Source organism: Psammomys obesus, unplaced genomic scaffold (genome assembly GCF_907164565.1).
Source record: "Psammomys obesus unplaced genomic scaffold, mPsaObe1.curated_primary_1811, whole genome shotgun sequence".
NCBI lineage: Eukaryota > Metazoa > Chordata > Mammalia > Rodentia > Muridae > Psammomys > Psammomys obesus.
The window spans coordinates 12868123-12890734 of record NW_026596091.1 but is presented as its reverse complement, the minus strand read 5'-3'; the positions used below and the strand labels follow the sequence as shown (position 1 = coordinate 12890734).

The window sequence follows — 22612 nt, the reverse complement described above, 5'->3', positions numbered from 1 at the left end:
ATAATAAATAATAAAATAATTTTAAGGAAAAAATTAAAGGACATAAAATATACTTTCTCTTCAGATAGCACCACGCTGACACCCCTAGTCTTTCTCTTTCTGTAGTGACTTTCCTTGCCATGACCAGCACAAACTCATCTATGGCTTGTAGTTCAGCACTTGCTATAATCACTTTCCAGGATTCCTCTTTACAGACCTTCATGCTTTTTCTCACTTACTATATTCTCCTTGGTCAGATCCTCAAGATCTTCCTCACACATGCTAACTAAAATTGTCCCACATTATTCCTGCCTCTACCACAGCACACACCCTGCCTTTTTTTTCTTCCTTCTGCCTTCTTTCCTTCCTCTTCCTCCTCCCTCCTCTTTCTTCTTTACAGAACTTATTATCACTTCACTTCCTACCATGGTATGTTTTAGTTATAAAAAAACATCTCAAAAGGCTCATGTGTTCCATTAGATCTAATCATTTATCAAAAGGTCATGGATTGGACCATGAGAACTCTGACTTAATCAAATGATTAACCCACTGATTAATGCATAAACTGATCCTGTTAATAGGAGGTGATGCAAATGTTCAGAGGTGAGGCATAGTTGGAAGAAGTAGTCATCAAGAGCATCTTGACCCAGTACACAGGCTCTGTGCTTCCTGGCTCCAGAAGCAAGCAGCCTTTGCCAAGTCCCTAGCTGCCATGATATTCTGAAGCAAAGAATCCAGCTAGCCAAACCTGGACTGAGGCCATAAGCCAACATGAATCTTTCCACCTTTGAAATTATTTCTCTCAGGCAACTTTCACATCAATAAAGGGCTAACTAACAGAAATCAAGATTGGCTTTGTTACACAGTATTCAATTCTCACAAAGAAAGATGAGTCTTACATGAGCAGGCATGGACATAGTGATATATTCATAACACCTAGAATTGTTTCTGCTGTTTAGTATTTATTCAAAATATACTCTCTAATGAATATATACTGTAAATCCCCTCAAAGATTTAAGAGCTATGTACTCCCATTAGAACAGTATGAGGCCTTAACAAAAATTTTCCTTAGTGCTATGTCATTGAACTTAGCATTTAGTTTTTAGTAGGACCTTTAAGTTACAAAAAAACTAAGAAACAGTATTTTGACTAGACATATTGTTTGAATATTCTACTACTATTAAGAAATAATTATTTATAATGGATGAAAACTTGTTTGATTAACAAAACAAAAATGAGCATGTCTGTGAAGTTCTAAGACTGTCTTAAAACACAAAACAGCACATGACAATAGGTGGTAGAAAAGGATATCACCAAAACTAACAAGTCTCCCAAAGCACATTACCTCAAATTTAAGCATCTCCATTAGAAAGCAGAAAAAAAATAATAAAATGATGGATGAAAGGTGAGACACAGTACTGACAAGGTGCACACTGAGAACACAATAAAAAATGTTCAAGCACACTTACAAATATGAGCTCTAAAAGTAGCACATTCAATACTGACATGTACTCTTAAATACTATGCATGACTATAATCATTCTCATTCCATACTTGCAAACGTTTTTTTCTTAAACTTAAGATGCAAATAAGATTTTTTAAAATCATCTCCAGTAAATATCATACCATATCTAAGTTCACTGTAGTGTTCTCTGATATTTACCTTCATGAAGGTTTTAGAAATAATTTTAAATGTTTAAACCTTCGTTCTATAAAATCTCCAACTACTTACTAAGCATTTCAAATGCTTTAGAATAAAAATAATTTTATAAGTATACAGACAAATATATGAACTCCAAGGTATATAAGTTTTTATGAATAAACCAAAAGTATATTTAATAATGTAGTCCAGATTACATATAATCAACCCCAACTATAGAACATTTGATAAATATACTTGTACTTCTAGCTTCCTTAATGGCCTTTAATGTGTTTTGATTCTGATTAAATAAAGTTAACCACATCAAGAATAATTTGTTTCTAGTAAATTTTTAAATGCCATAATTCACTGATATACTTAGCTATAAATAAATAGAACTGAATTTTAACAAAACATATTTGTACTAAGTAGGAACCAAAAGGCAAATGAAGATACAAATACAGGAGATGAAACAATTATACAATTTTTTTAATATGGGAACAGTATTAGATACAACTAAAAATACTTTCAGCTATTATTCAATACACAACAACATACAATTCTGGTAAACACTAAAGTAATAATAAACATCAGGACAAGATTGGTAGCACAGAAAGCTTGGCATGGTGTCTCCCTCTCTTACTTCCATTTTAGGAGGCTGAGGCAGGGAGAGTGAGAGCGGCACCTGACAGACTGAGGGCAGCCAGTGCTACATAGTAAGTTAGAAGTTAGCCTGGCCTCCAGGGAGATCCTGTTTCAGAACAAAAACCAAGCAAACAACTACATTAGCCGCACAAAGTCACTCATGAGGCAATTATGAGAGCACTTACAGGATGTTAAGGGAGAAATGCTGGGCCTGAGTAAGACCTAGGTTCTTTATTTTAGATGTGTGACCTCGGATTCCTAATGTTTACAACAGATCTAATAACTTTACAGGATCAAATGAGACATCTTTAAAGCTAACACAGTATGCTAAATGACATGGTGGAACATCTGCAATCTAACGGTGTCCAAGAAAATCCATGTCTAATGACATTATTAGTCTGACTCTTTTGCAACTTCTTTTATGGAGGGTGGGGAGGGGGTTGTTTTGTTTGTTGTTTTTTTCATTTTGTTTTGTTTTTTTAAGACAGGGTTTCTCTGTGTAGCCCTGGCTGTCCTGGAAGTTGCCCTGTATGCCAGGCTGGCCTCAAACTCAGAAATCTACCTACCTTTGCCTCCATAGTTATGGGACTAAAGTAACCACCTGTGGGCCTTAAGCTACTTTTTAAAAATTTATAACTATTTAACATATCTGGGAGTCCTATCCATTGCTGCATATCTACTAACCACGCAGAGATTAATATTATCCTTGACTCTCTAAGACTATAGTTTAAGTAGAAAATAACTTACTTATTAATAAATAGGAATAAATGTTCTTCTAAATTTATTTCAAAATCCCTGTAGAAGTAATTTTTTGTGGAAACTTGAGCAAATTTGAGTACAATGAACTGAATTATAAGTCATTTTCTTCCCCTTCCTCCTCATTATTTTAATTTTTTATTTTTATTGAGATGGAGTCTCACATTGAAGCCCTTACCTGATCGGGAACTCTATGTAGACCAGGCTAGCCTGGAAATTAGAGCTCTGCCTAACCCTGAGTTCTAGGGTTAAAGGCATATGCCAGCACACATGTCCTCAGACCGACTTTCCTTTCATCCCAGGCAGATCTTTTCTAAAAAACGAAATCATTGCTTCCTACAGTTATCCCTATTTACTTAAGGACAAAAGTGTGAAACACTGAATTCCTTTACTCTGAATCTTTTACCTTAAGTTATAACATTTTCACTTTGAGTCTCTCCTCCTCCGTTACAGATTATTTTAATCTAAATTAATAAAAGTACAAATTTATAAAAACCCTTTAAATTCAGTTCACAGTAATTCCTAAGTATTATTCAGAAATATTTTCTATTATCAAACTGTATGTTTCCACATGTATTTTTCAAATATAAATAAAATAAAGGTTTTGTTATTATTGTTTTGTTTTATTTTGGTTTGCTTTTATTTTTTGACACAGGGTTTCTGTGTGTAGTCCTGCTGTCTCTCTGTAGACCAGGCTGGCCTTGAACTCAGAGATCTACCTGCCTCTGCCTCCTGAGTGCTGGGATTAAATGTGTGCACCACCACTGCCCAGCTTTTTGCTAATTTCTTAATTAACAAGTATGACTCCATAATGTTCAACTGGAAAAGTCAGAGGGTATTATACTTTAAAGTATGTATGTTCTAAAACCATCATTAATTTCATTAAAATGTTCAAATGTCAAATAACATCCAATGGCATTTTTAAAGCAAGAGAGTACTTTTTTAGTTTGACAAGTTATATGTCAGCAGTGAGATCTAATCAATAGCAGTCTTTACTAAGTACAGAAATAAATAACTGGATACACTCAAGTCAAAGTTGTCTAAAACACACTTTTCCTCATCAGACTTTGATTCAGCATCTTATTTTTTTAATAGTTACTTATTTTAATTTTATGTATATGGGAGTTTTGCCTGCATGGATGTCTAGGCATCATATATGTTCGATGCCCATAGAATTTAAGAAGACAATGTCAGATCCCCAGAAACAGGAGGTATAGAAGGTTTTTAGCCTTTTATGAACCCCCTTTAATTATTGAGACATTTGTGAAAGTATGTCATTAGGGTTATGAAGTGCCATTTGGGGGAAATCTGCATGAAAACATCATAAGTTAGTGTCAAGCATCAAAGAGCCTCATAGTGTCATGCATATTAAAACAAAATACTTTGTAAGTCCCCCACTAATGAAATAGAGATAAGGGGAAAATAGGATGAATCAGACATAGGGTATCTGCAATAATTTTACCCCACAATTTAGTGGCATATTAGTATTTATTAACAGAGTGGTATTTTGATCACCAGCTAAAAAATTGAAACATAATGAAATGTCACTACAACAAATTTTTTTTCTTTTTGTTTCTGGTTTTTATTTCTTCAAACAGGTCTCTCACCATGTAGTCAAGACTGGTCTCAAACTCATACTCCTCCTCTCTCAGCCTCCAGACACTGGAATTCTAGATGTGTGTGACCACCTATGGTTAAGTAGATCATTATGGTGGTAGATGGGAGCATTTTTAAAGATTTATATACTCTTATTTTTCATGTATAAGTGTTTTGCCTACTATGTCTGTGTACCACATGTGTGCCAGATGCCCTCAGAGGCTAGGAAGAGAGCATCAGATCCCTAGAAGTGAAGTTAAAAATGGCTGTGAATTGCCATGTGGGTTCTGGGAACCAAATCCTGGTCCTCTGCAAAAGCAGTAAGTGCTTTAACTGCTGAGCCATCTCTCCACAGTCCAATCAAAACACTACAAAGACTATTTTCATCTATATAACTCAATGTCTATACACTAGAAATAAGCCTATTAAAAAGTAATCTGCTGCCAGGTTCTGTGACACACTTCTGTCATCTCAGCTACTCAGGAGACTGAGGTTGACTTGTGTCTAGAAGCATAAAAAGAGCCTGGGCAATACAGTGAGATTGCATGTCATAAAAAATAAATAAATAAAAGAACAAAAAAGAAAGAAGAAATTGGTTTTGAATATTTCAACTTTGTTAATGGAACTGTAGGAAATAAAATCATACTTTATTTACTCCTGCCAAAGTAAGTTAAAGTCAATCAACACAGACTAGCCTTAATTCTCTAACTACATGGATCATTTATTAGAAAAATAGTAATCTATCCTGTAAACATTCCCAGGTGTCTCCATTACCTCTGAATTAGCATACTCTGATTGTAACTTTTTGCATTCATCTTTGAGTTTTTCAGATTCTCTCTCACGTTCCAAAGTCATATTATCCATTAGTGTTTGAACTTGGACCAGTTCTTTCTTTAGTACAGCAACATCTTCTATACCAGGTCTCTGAAGCTATAAAACCACACATTTTAATTAAATATTACACTTCAAAAATCTAAAATAATATACATTTTAGAGTAAGTCACTAAGAGAGATCAAATAAAAACAATCATTATTACCAATTTTTAGACTCCCAATATGGAACACTGATATTCTCCCCCAATAAAGCCAACCCCCTCTTTACATTCTACTTAACAGTATCATCAAGCTGCACTCTAGCACAGTCACATTTACCCTGAGCACGTCATCTGCTTTGCTTCCCTTGAAGAACTGTGCATATTAATGACGACAACGACCCCTATCCTAGGAAGAACAGCTCTGAGTGGAGCTTTGCCTAGCATGGAGCCGTGGGGTCAATCCCTTGCAATGCTACAACAACAAAATTTAAATTAAGAAGAAAAATGTAAGCTTGTTTAGGGTTTTCAATAGGTTGTTTGCAGTTCAATAATTCATTCATGGATTTATTGAGGGCTACATAAAGATGTCCAAGATAGGTCTAAGGTTGTAATGCCTAAAGAGAACACTGAACCATAGTACCCAATGACAGATTCAGTCATGGAGTATGACTAGAATTTTATACTTGTAGAATGTGAAATAAACTTTTATCCCAGTTGGAAATAATCCTAACACTAGATGGCTTTATAAACTGAAGTGTGAGGAAATGTCTGGCATGGTGGCGTATGCCCTCAGTCTCTGAGTCAGAGAGCAGTCTTGTCGACATAGCAAGTTCCAGGCCAGCCAAGGCTACATAGTGAGGTCCTGCCTCAAAAGAACAAATAGTGTGAGGAAATGACAGCACCAGAGAGGCGGATATAGGAAATACTTAAACATATAAAACAAAAAATTACGTTTAGATAGAAACAATAATGTTAAACAGGAGTTGATGATACAATCTATATAATCTTTTTTATTTTTAAAAGTCAAAGAGTATATATGTAGGTGAAGAGATATAAAAAAAATTTTTGTTGCCTCCAGTTCATTAAATATTTTTAAATATTTATTTCTTCAGCTGGATATTCAACTTAAAACTTCATACATTCTAGGCAAGCACTCTAACACTTAACTATATGGCTGCTACATATATTTTATTTTAATTAGGAAGCTATAAATTAACATCATGATAAATGTTCCTAAATTACCAGTTCAGTTTTCAGATCTTGAATTACAGTTGTCTGCTTGTTTAATTCTTCTGTCAAATATGTCACTTTTTGTTCAGCAGCTTCTCGGAGACTCTTTTCCTCATCATATTTTGACTTTATATCTAATTAAAGATAGCAATACAAGCATTAGTTTTATAATATTAATCCTGAAGTTACGTTTCATAAATCCCCATATATTAATCTGCAAGCTTATACACACTTAAGTCCAATTCACATTCCTCAACTACCCATAAATATAACCAATAAAATTATGTTAAATTCCATCGAAAAGTATGCTACTTAGCATTTTATTGTACATACATAGAATATTTTACCAAAAGCACATAATTTTTAAAATATATGCTATGAAAAAATGGAGAGCATAACCAAGTATTAAGTCTCTAATATACTATATAATTTATTTATTTAAATTATTTAAATTTATTTAAAATGCTACTTTTTAATCATTGAGCATATCAAAAAAATTTACCTTTAAATTTCAAAAAGAATCTACTAAGGAGAAAACACTTAAGGAAAAACAAAATAATTTACACAGTGACTCTTATTATTAAACTCCATTAATTACTTCCATAGTCTACAACAAATGTTTTATCACACTTCAAATATTAGATAGTTATCTATGGCTTACAATGATGAAAAGGTTGTAAGAATTATTTACTGACTAAAAAAGTTCATATTCAATATACCTGCAATTTCAGTAGCAAGTTGGGCTGCTTTCTGTTCAAACAGATCTTTCATCTGCTTAATATTAAAATTTTCTGTCTGGGCTTCTTCTAATTGTTGCTCTAAAGACTGTAACTCTAGAAGAGAACACAGCAATGTGTCTAATATAATGTCAGTTACATACACTAAATTTTTATTATTTATATCACACTCACGTAGTAGTAAGTACAATCAATGTAAATCCATTCTATATAAGGAGAATATATTCACATTTCAAAATATTCAGCATATGTGATTTATTTAGGGTACAAGTCACAATTTATAAACATAACTTATAAATAAAAATAATTAGAATAGCCTCCAAATATCTATACATGTTTGTTTAGAAGTCCGGTTTTTCTTTCTTAAATATTAAGATCTTTCTTTACAGCTGAGGATAGATTGGAATTTGCCTTGGCCTCCTGAGTGCTAGGATTACAGACATATACCATCAAACCCACTTTAAAATGTATTATATTCTTCAGAAAAAGTTATAAAGTGAACTTAGAAGTAACTAAGGACAACAATGATCTTAGAACACATTAATCAAAATGTGCAACCAATGCCTATTACTGCCACTTCACTCTTAGAGAAAGTCCTTAAATACAGCACCTAAGCTCAGAGTCTAATCTGGACTATTCACTGAGCACCCATTCACTTAAAAGCATCTATAAAGATGCTAGTCTCATCATGTACTTCAAAAGGTACAGACATATAACTCCCTAATACAGACCGGAACTTCTTTAAGCAATCATATTGTGGTAATCTTAGAAGTTTATTAATAACTTCAGAATATAATGAACTAGATAACTGACTAAACTGTGTCACAGCTAACTATCTAAACCTAACACATAATATTTTTACTGTTTTACAAAGATTAACTGTAATAAATAAAACACAATAAATAAACATAAATAAAATTACTTTATCAGGCATTAAATTTTAAGAAGGATGAGAAAGAAAAACTTTTTAAATCTGTTTTTAATTACCTGCTGATGAATCAGTCATCAATCCATCAGGTTTAGCCTCCTTAATTAGAACAGAACACATAAATAAATGTGGTAAAAGAAGAAAACACTATACAATTGCCATGTCTACCAAGTTAAGTACCAGAATTTGGATAAAAATCAGAATCTGGTGAATCTCATACTTTCAGATCTGGAAGGTGTCATTAGATGGCTAGCAAAATCAATACATGACATCCAAGATTCCATATTTTCTGTAATAAATAATAGGACTTCCTTCCACCTCCAGAATGCAACATCGGCTCTTATCACATTCCACGTATAAGCTACTGGCAACAATTGCTAGACTGCAGATATACAAGGCTAACACTGTGACAGATTTAGTCATGGCAGGCAGCATTCAGCTGACTATTTCTCCAAGACCAATTGCTAAAGCTATGACTGGGCCACACGCCTTTAGCCTTTGAACTTTCAAGTCTTGCCCACCAACACCTGCACCATTCTCTATCAATAAGGGATTCTTGTTACCAGCTAGCAGTCTTTGGAAAGTGTCACTCTCAAAAAACCACTCATGAAGGCAACCTCATATTTTAATGAGACCTGCTTAACATGGGAGCCTGATTCTACAACCTTGAGAAATTAATGGACTTTAATAACTGGCATCCACTAAGCGGTTAAAATAAGTCATTTACTGAGTGTACACCCTCTGAGATTTGTTCATAGTATTCTCAGCACTGAACTTAAAGGGGAATATATGTAGCAATAAATATGTGATTTAAGAAATCACTACCTTGATTATACCCTTCATATAAGTATGAAAACACCTACAATATTTGAAAATTAAATAAGCTCATATATGCCATCAACTATCATCACCAAAAAGGGAACTGTGTCTGGGTGGGGCCATGGTTAGACACCTATATAGGTCAGTATTAGAGCAACTTGTCCAGCACACAAGCCACTGAGTTCCATTCCCAACACTGCAAAATGTTTGATTAATTAAAGGTAATTTTTAAATTAAGGGTCATCATCTCTAAAAGAGAACTAAAGGGCTGACAAGATGGCTCAGTGGGTAAAAAGAAACCTACTCTCACAAGTTGTTGACTGACCTCCACATGCAAGAAGGCACCCACATATATGTATGTATTCTCATTCATTCTCTCTCTCTCTCTCTCTCACACACACATACACACACACTAAATGTAAAACATAGAAATACTTTATCGCTTAAAAAACCAGGCGTGGTGGTACATGCCTTTAATCTTAGCAGAGGCAGAGGCAAAGGAAGGCAGACCTCTGAGAGTTTGAGGCTAGCTTGGTCTGCATGTGAGAGTCAGGACAGTCAGGGCTATACAGAGAGATGCTGTCTCAAAAAAAAAAAAAGGAGGAGGAAGAAAGAGGAAAAGGAGAAGAAAGATGACAACTGTATCTCTTAAGGTTAAAGTCATCCAGGCAGTAGGAACAAAAATTAGTATCTCTTTCACATTATTTTTATATGTTAAAGAGTTAAACCCAGGTCATATAGTAAAGGATTTCCTAATAAACCATATTTTTAAAATTTCAATACACACTGGACTTAGACCGCTAGAAATAATCAATATTTAGAATGTATTTCCAAGGGCTGGAGTGATAGCTCAGGGGTTAAGAGCACTGGCTGCCTCTCCAGAGGTCCAAAGTTCAATTCCCAGCAACTACATGGTGGCTCCCAACCATCTATAATAAAATGTATTTTCTTCTAACAGAAATTTACCACAAAGTTACAACTTACACTAGAGAGAATTTATTTATAAAATATGACACACTAGCACACACCTATAATCCCAGAACTCTGAAGATGGAAGCAGAAGAATGAGGAATTTCAGGTTAACCTCAGCTACATTGGCAAATTTGAAACCAGATTGGACTAAATGAGACCTTGTTTTAACACACACACACACACACACACACACACACACACACACGATCTCAAATGCAGTAAGCAGTTTCCATGTTAGATAAGCAAATGAACTATAAAAACTGACTAAGACTAAGCCCTCTTTAAATAGTATTAAGACTGGTATCTTTTTATTCACTGACTTTTTTCTCCCTTTTTTAATCCAGAAAGTAATTCTCAGTACAAAGATTGAAATGCAAAAGAAAAAAAGAAGAAATATAACTGAAAGTTACAATGTGCTAAGATAGTGTGTAAGCAGATTGCTAATTATAAAAGCTGTTAGAGGTATTTTTAAAATCAAGACTATCTTCTCTGGACTTACCAAAATTCATTATTTCTTTTTTTCTATGATATAGCTGATATAATTTTACATAAAATTACTTTTTGATAAAGTAGCTAGAACCCACAGATAATCATTTTATCAGTATCAGTATTTTACACAAGTAAATATATACATAATCCAAGAGTCACATACCACAGAGCATTTCAGTCAATAACTGAACACATGGAAGATAATAAAGCTGAAACTTTTCTAGGACCAAGTGACAAAATAAGATGATTGTGACATGCAATGCCCATGCTTGTTTATGATCCTGGTAACAAGCAGACTATGTTCCAGTCATATACAATATGTGTAGTACTTAAAATTTGATAATTATAATAAGTATTACATCGGTATTTCAGAATATACTATCTAATAAATAAATAAAAAGAAGTTTACAGTAAAAAACCAACAGGCAGGTCTTGAAGGACAGTTTCCAGAAATCGTAATCACCAGAAATGACAACTCCACTGCCCTTAAGCACTTCCAGTAAGATGAATTGAGGAAGTAAAGGCCTATATTTTGGGTTGAGCCTCAATGTTTTTAGCCATTTATGTATACTGTCAGAAAAATACAATAACAAAACTGGTAACTGAATCTTTTTTAAAGTAATTCATATAGGGATAGATTAGACAGACAGACAGATAGAATCAGAATCAGAAAACTAGAATAACAAAACTGGTAACTGATTCTTTTTTAAAGTAATGTATACAGAGAGAAATACATAGGAAGAGACAGGAAAGAAGGGAGAAAGGGAGGAAGGGAAGAAGGAAAAAGGAAGGAAGGAAGGAAGGAAGGAAGGGAGGGAGGGAGGGAGGGAGGGAGGGAGGGAGGAAGGAAGGATGTATTGATGATTTTTAATTGTGTGTATGCACAAGCACATGTGTGCAGGCACGAGATTCCCTGGAACTGAAGTTACAAACAGTTGTGAGCTGTCTTACGTGGGTCCTCTGCAAATGCAGCAAGAACCATGTAATTACTGAGGCACCCTCTACCCCATCCTTTACTGAGATAGGGTCTTGCTAGGTATCCTAGGCTGTCCTTAAACTCACATTTTCTGCCCTCAGTCTTCCAAGTGCTGGGATTACAAACACGTACTACCATACCTGATATGGTATCTGCTTCCATCACTAGAATTATATAGACTATCTAATAGGCTATTAAACAAAAATAAATTAGGAAGTTATTTATATCAAACTGTTCACAAAAGAGTGTAATGCTGAATTTTCAACAATGAAAATAAACAACTAATAAACATGCTTCAAGAATTTAAAATGCAATTACTTGCTGCTGTAGCCCTTGGTATTTTTCTAATTCTTTCTTTAATTCTTCTGAGTACCATTTTTCTTCCTGACAAAAAAGATTTTAATTAGTAAATTTTTAAAGATTTTAATCTGAAACTCTGAAAATAAACAAGCATTATCATGTTTATTCTTACCTTAAGTGAGGCCTGTAGATCTTGGACCTCTTGTCTGAGTAGTGTTACATCATCTCTAAAGATGCATGGGCAGAGAGGAGATGGCTTTTAATTTACAAGCTTAGCAAGTGATAATTAGTAACTATTAATGTTATAGCTTTCTCAGTTATTTTAAAGACACTGATGTCTTGTGTATAAAAGCCCTTAGAAAAATAATTTTACTCTTAAAGCACATAGTTTACAAATAAAAACAATTCTTACGAAAATAATCAGATAACTGATTGTCATGTGCCTGGAGCAGAAAAAAATACCCTCTATTATTTACCAACAATAAGCATGACTAACTTTCTAATGCCGTTAGCATAAAATCTCGAGCTGTCAGTAGGACTCTTAACATGTGCATAGCCTAGCCCGCCTGGTCACCTCCCTTCACCATGTTGGTGTGGTAACACTGGTGTGTTTCTGTTCCTTGGGTGTGATATGGAGAACCTTCTCCATTCTGGTACTCTCACCTAAGACTCACCCTGACAACAAGGTACACAGACAGGCTAGACAAGGAAAGAAGAACATGATAAATGAGCAGAGATTTAAATTAAGTAATATGAAATATTACAATTTTCAGAAAGGAATTAATGTTAACATAGCAATTACATCAAACGCACATTCCACGACGATATCTCAGTTTAAAACTAGCACACTGTACCGTGTCAAAGCAAGATTGGCCTCTCCACCAAGACCCGAATCATTGCCAGCATCATGAACTGCCTGGTAGTGTTTGAAAAGTTCATCAGCAGAGCCAAGAGACTTCATACACTGGGGACATATAAAACCCTGTAGAAAGGGCATAAAAAGATTTTAAAATACTTAATTTTGAAGAATAACTTTGTATTTATGAAATATGGTCAAATTCATATTCGTATCATTAAATAAACTTAAATTTAAACTGAAATTGGTAGGCCCCAATTCTGATATCAAGCAAAGGTATTTCACTATCTATTCTGCTTAAAGTATACAAAAACATAAAGAAAACACAGACATCTTTTAGGCCGCATCAATTAATAGCTAAAGAAATGAATTCTAGTATGAGATATCAGTTCATTCTTTCTATCTTTTTTTTCTTTTCTTTTCTTTTTTTTTTTTTTTTTTTTTGAGACAGGGTCTCACTATGCAAGCTTGACTGTCCTAGTACTCATTATGTAAATCGGGATGGCCTTGAACTCACAGAGCTCCACTTGCCTCTGATTTCTGAGTACTAGGGAGGCATGTGCCACTACACCCAGCTATTCCAGATTACTTGAGAACATTTCCCATTAAAATCCTTCTCACTGTTATATATTCCCATTAGTAAAGTAAGATTTGTTTGAATTTATTTTCTAAGAATATAAAAAGGTAAGATGGTGAAATAATCTTGTCACCAAAGGAAAAGCTCAAAACTCTGTGTCTCACACAAAGCTCTATTAGAGAAGTGTTGAAATCAGACTAAGATGGCACACACCTAGAATCTCAGCAACTGGGAAACAGAGGCAGAGGATGAAGTTTAAAGTCATTCTCAGCCACAGAGTAAGTTTCAGACCAGCACTGCCAATAAATAAGTAAATAAATGCTAACCGAGGGCTAACATAATAGACAGATAGTCAGATAGAGAGATAATGTCTGCCTAAGGCTAACATATAAAAGCTCAAAGCTAATGTAAAGCCTAACATAAAGACCTGACAATTCCAGAATTAATATATGATTAAGGCTATCATCGATACTGCTGTAAAGGATGCTGTCTTATTGCGCTAGCAAGGATTTCCAGAACTATGTTGAAGAGATATGGAGAGAGTAGGCAGCCTTGCCTTGTCCCTGATTTCAGTGGGATTGCTTTAAGTTTCTCTCCGTTTAGTTTGATGTTGGCTATAGGCTTACTGTATATTGTCTTTACTATGTTTAGGTATGTGCCTTGTATCCCTGATCTCTCCAAGACTTTAAACATGAATGGATGTCGCATTTTGTCAAATGCTTTTTCAGCATCTAGGGAGATGACCATGTGGGTTTTTTTTTTCTTTCAGTTTGTTAATATGGTGGATCACATTGATGGATTTCCATATATTGAACCACCCCTGCATACCTAGGATGAAGCCTACTTGGTCATAATGGATGATATCTTTGCTGTGTTCTTGTATTCAGTTTGCAAGTATTTTGTTCAGTATTTTTGCATCAATGTTCATAAGGGAGATTGGCCTGAAATTCTCTTTCTTTGTTGGGTCTTTGTGAGGTTTAGGTACCAAGGTGACTGTGGCTTCATCGAATGAGTTTGGTAATGTTCCTTCTGTTTCTATTTTGTGGAATAGTTTGAAGAGAACTGGAGTTAGCTCTTCTTTGAAGGTCTGGTAGAATTCTGCGCTGAAACCATCTGGCCCTGGGCTTTTTTTGGATGGAGACTTTTGATGACAGCTTCTATTTCCATAGGGGATATAGGACTGTTTAATTGATTTACCTGGTCTTGATTCAGCTTTGGTAACTGGAATCGATCCAGAAAATTATCCATTTCATTTAGATTTTCAAATTTTGTGGCATATAGACTTTTGTGAAATTTGCAGGTAAATGGTGGGAACTGGAAAGGATCATCCTGAGTGAGCTATCCCAGAAGCAGAAAGACACACATGGTATATACTCATATATATAACATAGGATAAACCTAGTAAAATCTGTACACCTAAAGAAACTAATCTAGAGGGAGGACTCTGGCTAAAATGCTCAATCCCCATCCCGAAAGGCAAAGAGGATGGAAATCAGAAGAAGGAGAAAAGAGGGAACAAGTCAGGAGCCTGACATAGAGGACCTCTGAAAGGCTCTGCCCTGCAGACTATCAAAGTAGATGTTGAGACTTATGGCCAAACTTTGGGCAGAATGCAGGGAATCTTACGAAAGAAGTGGGAAACAGTAAGATCTGGAGAGGACAGGAGGTCCACAAGGAGAGCAACAGAACCAAAAAATTTGAGTACAGGGGTCTTTCCTGAGACTCATACTCCAACCAAGTACCATGCATAGAGATGGCCTACAACCTCTGCACAGATGTAGCCCATGGCAGTTCAGTGTCCAAGTGGGTTCCATAGTAACGGGAACAGGGACTGTCTCTGACATGAACTGACTGGCCTGCTCTTTGATCACCTCCCTCTGAGGAGGGAGCAGCCTTACCAAGCCACAGAGGAAGACGATGCAGACACTCCTGATGAGCCCTAACAGACTAGGATCAGAAGGAAGAAAAGGAAACCCTCCCCTACCAGTGGACTTGGGGAAGGGCATATAATATATGGAGAAGGGGAAGAAAGGGGAGGGAGTTGGGAGGGGAGGAGGGAGGGAACTGGAGGGGGATACAAAGTAAATAAAGTGTAATTAAAAATAAATAAATAAATTGTAATAAATAAAAATTATATTTAAAAAAAAAAGGATGCTGTCATAGCTGCTCGAATCATATGCTGAGACAGCCAAGCATCCAGGGGGCGCTCAGGGAGTCCTGTGGAAGAGAGGGAAGGAAGGTTAGAAGGACCTGGACAGGACAACACTGCAAGACCAACAGAGTCAACTAAATTAGACCCATGGCAGCTTACAAAGAAGGAAGCACCAACCAAAGAGCATGCATGGACTGGACCTAGGCTCCCTATCCACATGTACCCAGTGGACATTTTTATTTTCATGTGGGTCACCTAGTGAGTTGGGTAGGTGCTGTCTATGACATGGACTCCGTTGCCTGTTTTCAATCACTTTGCTCTACCAGGCTGCCTTGCCTGGCCTTAGTGGAAGAGGGGAGCTCAGTCCTGATGCAACTTGATGTGCTGGGGTGGGTTATAGGTGGGGGAGCTCCCCTTTTCTGAAGACAAGAGGCGGGATAGAGTGAAGAGGATGGGAAGGAGGGACCAGGAGGAGAGGAGAGAGGGGGCTATGATCAGGATATAATGTAAATATATAAATTAAACATAAATTTTTTAAAAGGATGCTGCTATAATTCCATGTTTACTGGACTGAATCATGAAATCAGAGTATTAGGTTATAACTTTAATATTCAACAGTAGATAGACTAAAGGTTATTTTACTAACAGTAAACAAAGTTTTATTAAATTTTTTGAGCAATGACAAAAATATTTATTACAGTGGATGTCATCAAAAACATTTGAGAAGCACCCTTCCTGATTATCTGCTAGAGGTAGCTAGAAAAAGCAAAAAATCTCTTGAACTCCCTGACTTAAACCTTAAAAGTGACTTTCTTAAGACAGGTCTTTTTAATATGCTAACTTCCCAGTGACTTTATTCAACAGATATATACTGTCATTTTGAGAACAATAATAATAATAACAATAATAGTGATAATAGCTCTGTGAAAAACACAAATTGTTAAAATACAGTTCCAGGCCAACAAAGAAAGGAGAAGATTGATGATACATGGAAAAGTATATTCTTATGGAACAGAATCAATGATTAACCAAATGGCATTAAATTTACCACCATATGGTTATCTAACTACAAACTGTATTAGCAAGCCAAAGGCTGCAAGAAAAACTCTCTCATTAACAATCTAGTAGTCCTCTAAATATTATTTAAGAGGTTTATTTATATACCTCTCAAATGTTAATGGCATTCAACATATTATATTTTATTTCAGCATAATTAATCAACATAGAAAACAAATACCACTCAACTTTTACTCTCTTAAATTTTTGCATTCAATAATAAAGAAATAAGCTTCCCACATTTTGGACACCCACACACTCCCATGAGCTCCAAAAACTCCTTACTCCAAGTCCTTACTTTTACAAATACCAAAGCATGTCAATTCTGAAAACACTCCCAGCCTCTACTAACCCAACCTATTCTTCCCTCTAACCTAAGAATTTCACCCATGCAACCTACTTTGCAAGGGTGTGTCACACACCCAAAATGTTCAAGTTCACTGATTCAGAGATAAAATATCAGTCATAACTTCATGAAGCTTTGTGTATAATTCTGTTAATTTGGTTGCTAGAAATAAATTTGTATTGCGTTTAGCAAGTGCATGGCAATTCTACAATGTTCCTCTTCTTCAGATACAAAGGTGAAACAAGGCCTATGAGGGTGGTGTTTCAATGTACACCTGCACCATCAGCAACAAGTAAGCACATTCTTACTTTGGGGTCCGTGAAAGCTCAGGTTTGTACATGGAAGTATAGGACGGTCATCTTTCCTCATTCTATAAAAACTAAAGCAGTTCCCTATAAAGGTAACTGTTGTCCATGAGTATGTTCATTCAAGCAGTGCACGGCTCTCTTGCACAATATCTAACGGGAACTTTGCTTTTAAAGAAAAAGTTCTTGTAATATTACAAAAAATTAAAATTAAAAAATGATGTTCCAAAATGCTCTCCTTGACCCTCCCACCACAGTTTTTTTTTCCCCCACTATATAATGCAAGTGGTTTCAGTTATCACTTACACACTAATCCAAATACACAGGGCAGTTCTGGATCTATACATACAGCGATATATATCCCTACCTGCATCTAATAGGCATGTCACATAAAGTAAATCCAATCCTTGATTTATTTCTCAAACTTCTTTTTTTTTAAACTAACTTTCACCTTTCAACATGAACAACAAACTAAAGAATTATGAATGACTCTTCTACCTCATTGGTAGTAAGATAGCGCACCTAAGCATTCTTCCTTTTTTTCCTCTTCCTCACTGCAGCTTCTCTTGTTCAGTTACTGTCTACTGAATGGATGAAGGTAGTACTATTCCAGACAGCATTCCTATACCTAGCCTGCTTTCTTCTAACAACCCAGCTGCCAGAAGCATCTTCTTAAACAGATTCTCCAATATTCTTCACTTATCTTTATCATCCGCATGACACACACGTTCCTCCATGGCCATTCTCCTAATGACCCAGATAATCTGATGATCAAGCCTCTCTCAATCAGTACCACGACCTTCAACAACAGTAACATGACTGTGTCTCTGAGAACAACATGCTATCTCAAATCTCTGTGCCTTTACATATCCTGCTTTGTGTCCTCCAACACCAACACTAATTTGTCAAGTTCCTTGACTCCAACTAACAATAGATTAGAGCTTTTCACCTCTATATGGGCAATGTGGTACTTTCATCACATATATATACACATATATAGCATGTATATATATTGTACATTATACATTTAATTACTAAAATATAAAGTTGGCAAAAAAGAACTTAGTTGAACAGTAGGCCACTAACAGACTACAAATAATAAAACCTTCAAAAAACAAAATGAGTTAAATAATAAGCACTCTGAACACGTGAAAACAAGAGTTTAAAAACTTCTACTCTTTTCCCTGTGCACTGATACAAAAACAATGTTATCTCCTGGTCAAGAATGGTAGCACATGCCTATTATCTTAGCACTCAAGAAGCAGATGCAGGAGAACTGTGAGTTCAAGCCCAGTTTACAAGATCCTGTCATCTCTGTCTGTCCTCTCAAATGACCCTTCCACAGGGGTGTCACCTATGACCATCAGAAAACACTGATGTTTATATTACAATTCCTAACTGTAGCAGAATTACAGTTACAAAATAGCAATGAAAATAATTTTATGGTTGGGGGTCACAACATGAGGAGCTGAATTAGGAATGTTGAGAACTGCTGCGCTACAGAAATGTTTCACACTTCACAATGGGTGATGACGTGCACTTCATCACCTCCTGTGGATCTTGAGAGTGAAAACAAAGATGGAACTTTAGATTCAGGTTCTAATGCTGTTCAGACACAAAATCTTTCTATGCAAGAATCATTTTAACCTGAATGCATTAATGATTCATTAATATAGAATAAATAACATATAATCCTACAAATAGTGAAATACCACTTTATATTTCGAATTTCATTGCAAATTTTATGTAACCATATATAGCATTTATTTACAAGTTCACAAAAGAGAGAAGGAAACAATAGCAGAGACCAAGCAGACTACCCAAGAGACTTTTTCCTCACCGATTCTTCCCTTAGGCATGCACAGTAAAAGCAATCCATATTCCCTTGTAGCCTAAAAGGGAACCAACACCGAGACAGGGGAAGAAAGCTATTTTGAGCAACCCGTAACCAAGCTGCTAAAACAAAAGGCAGAGGACCCACAGTCACACTGGAGTCACTAAGAAGCTCCTGTCCTCTTGTCTCATGTTCAGTGTGCACCTCCTGGTAATGTTCCGACAAGTCAATAGCAGTTACACATCTTTTCATACACAATGGGCAGATGAAACCCTGTGAAATAACAACTTTTAGTTTTTAGGATTATTTTAATAATAAAACAAAACATGAGCATGCAAATATATATAAGAATAAATCTTATAAATCTCTTTTTTCTACAGGTCAGGGAAGTTTCAAGGTGTATCTGCAAAAGGTGAAAGCAGTTATCTGAAGTAGAACTTTAAAAATTAGTTCCCTTCTTCATATTATAAATTTTCTTTGATTCATTTGTTCAGTATGGTATACAGCTGCTTTGGCTCAAATACTCTTTGGTTTATGCATTTTAAATTATTTTTTGTTTGTGGTACTTTGTCCATAGTTTCATCAGGGAGTGGCACTATTTGAGGATTAGAATGACTAAGAGGTATGGCCTTGTTGAAGGAAGTTTGTTGTAGGTTGTGGGCTTTGAGGTTTCAAAAGCCAGTCTCTCTCTCTCTCTCTCTCTCTCTCTCTCTCTCTCTCCTCTCCTCTCTTCTCTTTCTCTCTACAGTTTGTTGTAGGTTGTGGGCTTTGAGGTTTCAAAAGCCAGTCTCTCTCTCTCTCTCTCTCTCTCTCTCTCTCTCCTCTCTCTCTTTCTACATATATCAGAATGTAGCTCTCAGCTACTGTGCCAGTGCCTGCCTGCATGCTGCCATGTTCCCCACCATAATGGACTGAAACTCTGAAATTGTAAGCAAGCCCCCCCGCCCAATTAAATGCTTTCCTTTGTTAAGAGTTGCCTTGATTATGGTGTCTTTTCACAGCAGTAGAACAGTGACAAGACAAAAACTAAACCTATCTATATTTTAAAATGCAGGCCATTATACTGATGGCCTTGAGATTGAGATTGAGATATGGCTTGAGATTATGTCAGATAAGAATGGATGGATAAGAACATAAAGAAGTTGAAAATATGATGGACTAAATAAATAAATATAACAGTAGAGACACAGGTTTGTAACTTGGAAGTTTTTTGTGTAAAAACAAGTGTAGACTTAGATCCCTAAGTAGTAGTCGGAGACTGAGGGCATATCTTAGAGGAACATTTTATCGTTGGCACCTTCCTGTTTCTCTGTCTTTGTCTCTGTTTCTAAATGCCATGAGATAATCACTTTGCTCAGTAATGCCCTCTCTGACTCAGTGTCCTACCCAATACAAGCCCCAATAAAGAGCTAAGCAATCATGGACTGACACTACTAAGTCAAAATAAACCCTTCTTCCTTGTGGTAGTTTGAACAAGAATGCCTCCCACAGACTCATAGAATGTTTGGTCATCTGGGAGTGTCACTATTTGAGAGGACTTGGGAGGTGTGGCCTTGTTAGAGTAGGTGTGGCCTTGTTGAAAGAAGTACATTATTAGGGGTGAGATTTGAGGTTTCAAGCGTCCATCCCAGGCCAGAATTTCTTTCTCTTTCTGCTGCTGTGGATCTGGATGTAGAACTCTGAGCTACCATGTCTGTCTGCATGTCATCCTGCTCCCTGCCATGAAGACAATGGCATAAACTGTTGAAACTGTAAGCAAGCCCCAATTAAATGCTTTCTTTTGTAAGTTTCCTTGATCATGGTGTCTCTTTACAGCAACAGAACACTGACTATGACATCCCTCTTCTGTTGTTTAAGTTCAGGAGATGAAAAGCTGTCTACCACAATATATAAAGCACACATATTACCCAGGACAAAGGCATTCAGTAAACATTACCTAGTATCATCATCATTATATTCTCCCCCTGTCCTCTGTGTGTGTGTGTGTGTGTGTGTGTGTGTGTGTGTGTGTGTGTGCGCGTGTGTGTGTGTGTGTGTGTGTGTGTGCTATGAGCACAAGTGTACGTGTAAGGGTGCATGTGTGGTACATGTGTGGGTACACATACATATATGTATGAGTGCATGTGGAAGTCAGAAGAGAACCTCATTTGTCATTCCTCTTTGAGACAAGGTCTCTCACTAGTCCAACTTGCCATGTAGATTCAGACAATGCTAGCCATCCAGCACACGCCGGGGATCTTCCTGTCTCTACCTCTCTAATGCTGGAATTACAAGCACATATCACTACCATTATATTTAATATTCTGGTGATAGAACTCAGTTCCTCCTGGCAACAACTTTACCAACAGAGCTATCTCTCCAAATTCCATTATTCCTTTGTTCATACCCCTTAAAAAGGAAATTATCCTGGGGACACGTGCAAGAACTACAAATTCACCTTTAAAAAATAAAAAAGCTAGTCAAAGAGTTGCCTTCCAGACACCTACATCCCAAGTACTAAAACTACAGAACAGCACTTTAATAGATGACTGTTGTCAGTTTGCCTTCTTTTCGCCACTAAGGGTTTAGAGTATGTTTTACTCTAGTCATTACTGTTGATGGAAAATATTCACACCCAGTCATCCAATCATTTACTATATGATTACTTTGCTCTAGCTATTAGATATCGTGCTGAAAACAAAGTAAAAAAGGCAACCTCCCCTTCCTCAAGAAGCTCAAGAACTTACCAAGAAATTATTTTAGACTTTACAAAACCAAAAACATTCTACTGGAACAATCTATATTCAGAACATACCCAGAGTCTCAGCCCTTCCACTATCATACCCTGAAGCCAGCTCCAATCATACTGTACATCAATGGCCCCATTCACCCACCCTTTACTCACTAAGTTTATTTTCAAAACAGCAGCTAAATGGAATATTCCATGGCAGGCACATTATCAAATCTTGTCATTTCCCCGCTCAAGAGTCTACAGTGGCTTTTATACCTCAGAGACTTAACTAATAAGTGAATATAACATCTACAAGGCCTGATTACCTCACTGAGCCAGTCTGTGATCACTCAGTATTCTAGAGCTACACTAGTCTCCTGGCTTGTTACCACCACACCAGAAATGCTCTTAGCTCAAAAAATTCCAGTGCATTCTCCATCCCTTGCCCCAAATGGAGCTTATTTCCTTAGCTTATTTCTTCACCTTCTTCAGTTCTAAGATATGCCTCCACCACCCTTTCCACTGGAGAAATCTTCAGTGATAACTACATAAAACTACAGCCATATACATACATGTACTATACCTTCTTTACTGCTTATTTTTCTTAGTAACACCAATATCTACCCTGGCACATTTTTACAATGTTTTGGTTTTCTGACTGCCTACATAGCAAATACCAGGCCAACAAGGGGAACAAAATGAGATCTGTCTCAAAAAAGAAAAGAAGTGAATCAGTATCATGAACATATGTAAACATCCTCAAAAAAAAAAAAAAATCAACAAGTAAAATCCAACAATATATTAAAATAGTGGTAATAGCACATCATTCTCAAATGAATTTACTCTAAGAACACAAAGGTACAGCAGTATTATTTAAAGTGCATGTAATTACCAC

The 22612-nt window shown here is 36.1% G+C and overlaps 1 protein-coding gene across 7 annotated transcripts in view; it reads right to left on the bottom strand.

Moving 5' to 3' along the window:
- Positions 1-22612, bottom strand: part of Eea1 (early endosome antigen 1) — a 107929-nt gene that overhangs the window by 65137 nt on the left and 20180 nt on the right. For 2 of the 7 annotated variants that reach the window (XM_055627852.1, XM_055627854.1), the window contains exons 3-11: positions 19155-19280; positions 12736-12863; positions 12054-12108; positions 11900-11965; positions 8385-8424; positions 7380-7493; positions 6673-6794; positions 5390-5545; positions 1325-1339 (exon numbers count right to left, since the gene is read on the bottom strand). In XM_055627852.1, the coding sequence (XP_055483827.1) occupies positions 1325-1339; positions 5390-5545; positions 6673-6794; positions 7380-7493; positions 8385-8424; positions 11900-11965; positions 12054-12108; positions 12736-12863; positions 19155-19280 (822 nt within the window). Of the gene's footprint in view, positions 1-1324; positions 1340-5389; positions 5546-6672; positions 6795-7379; positions 7494-8384; positions 8425-11899; positions 11966-12053; positions 12109-12735; positions 12864-19154; positions 19281-22612 lie in introns of those variants that run through there. The other 5 variants (XM_055627853.1, XM_055627855.1, XM_055627856.1 and 2 more) reach the window with 5 other exon arrangements.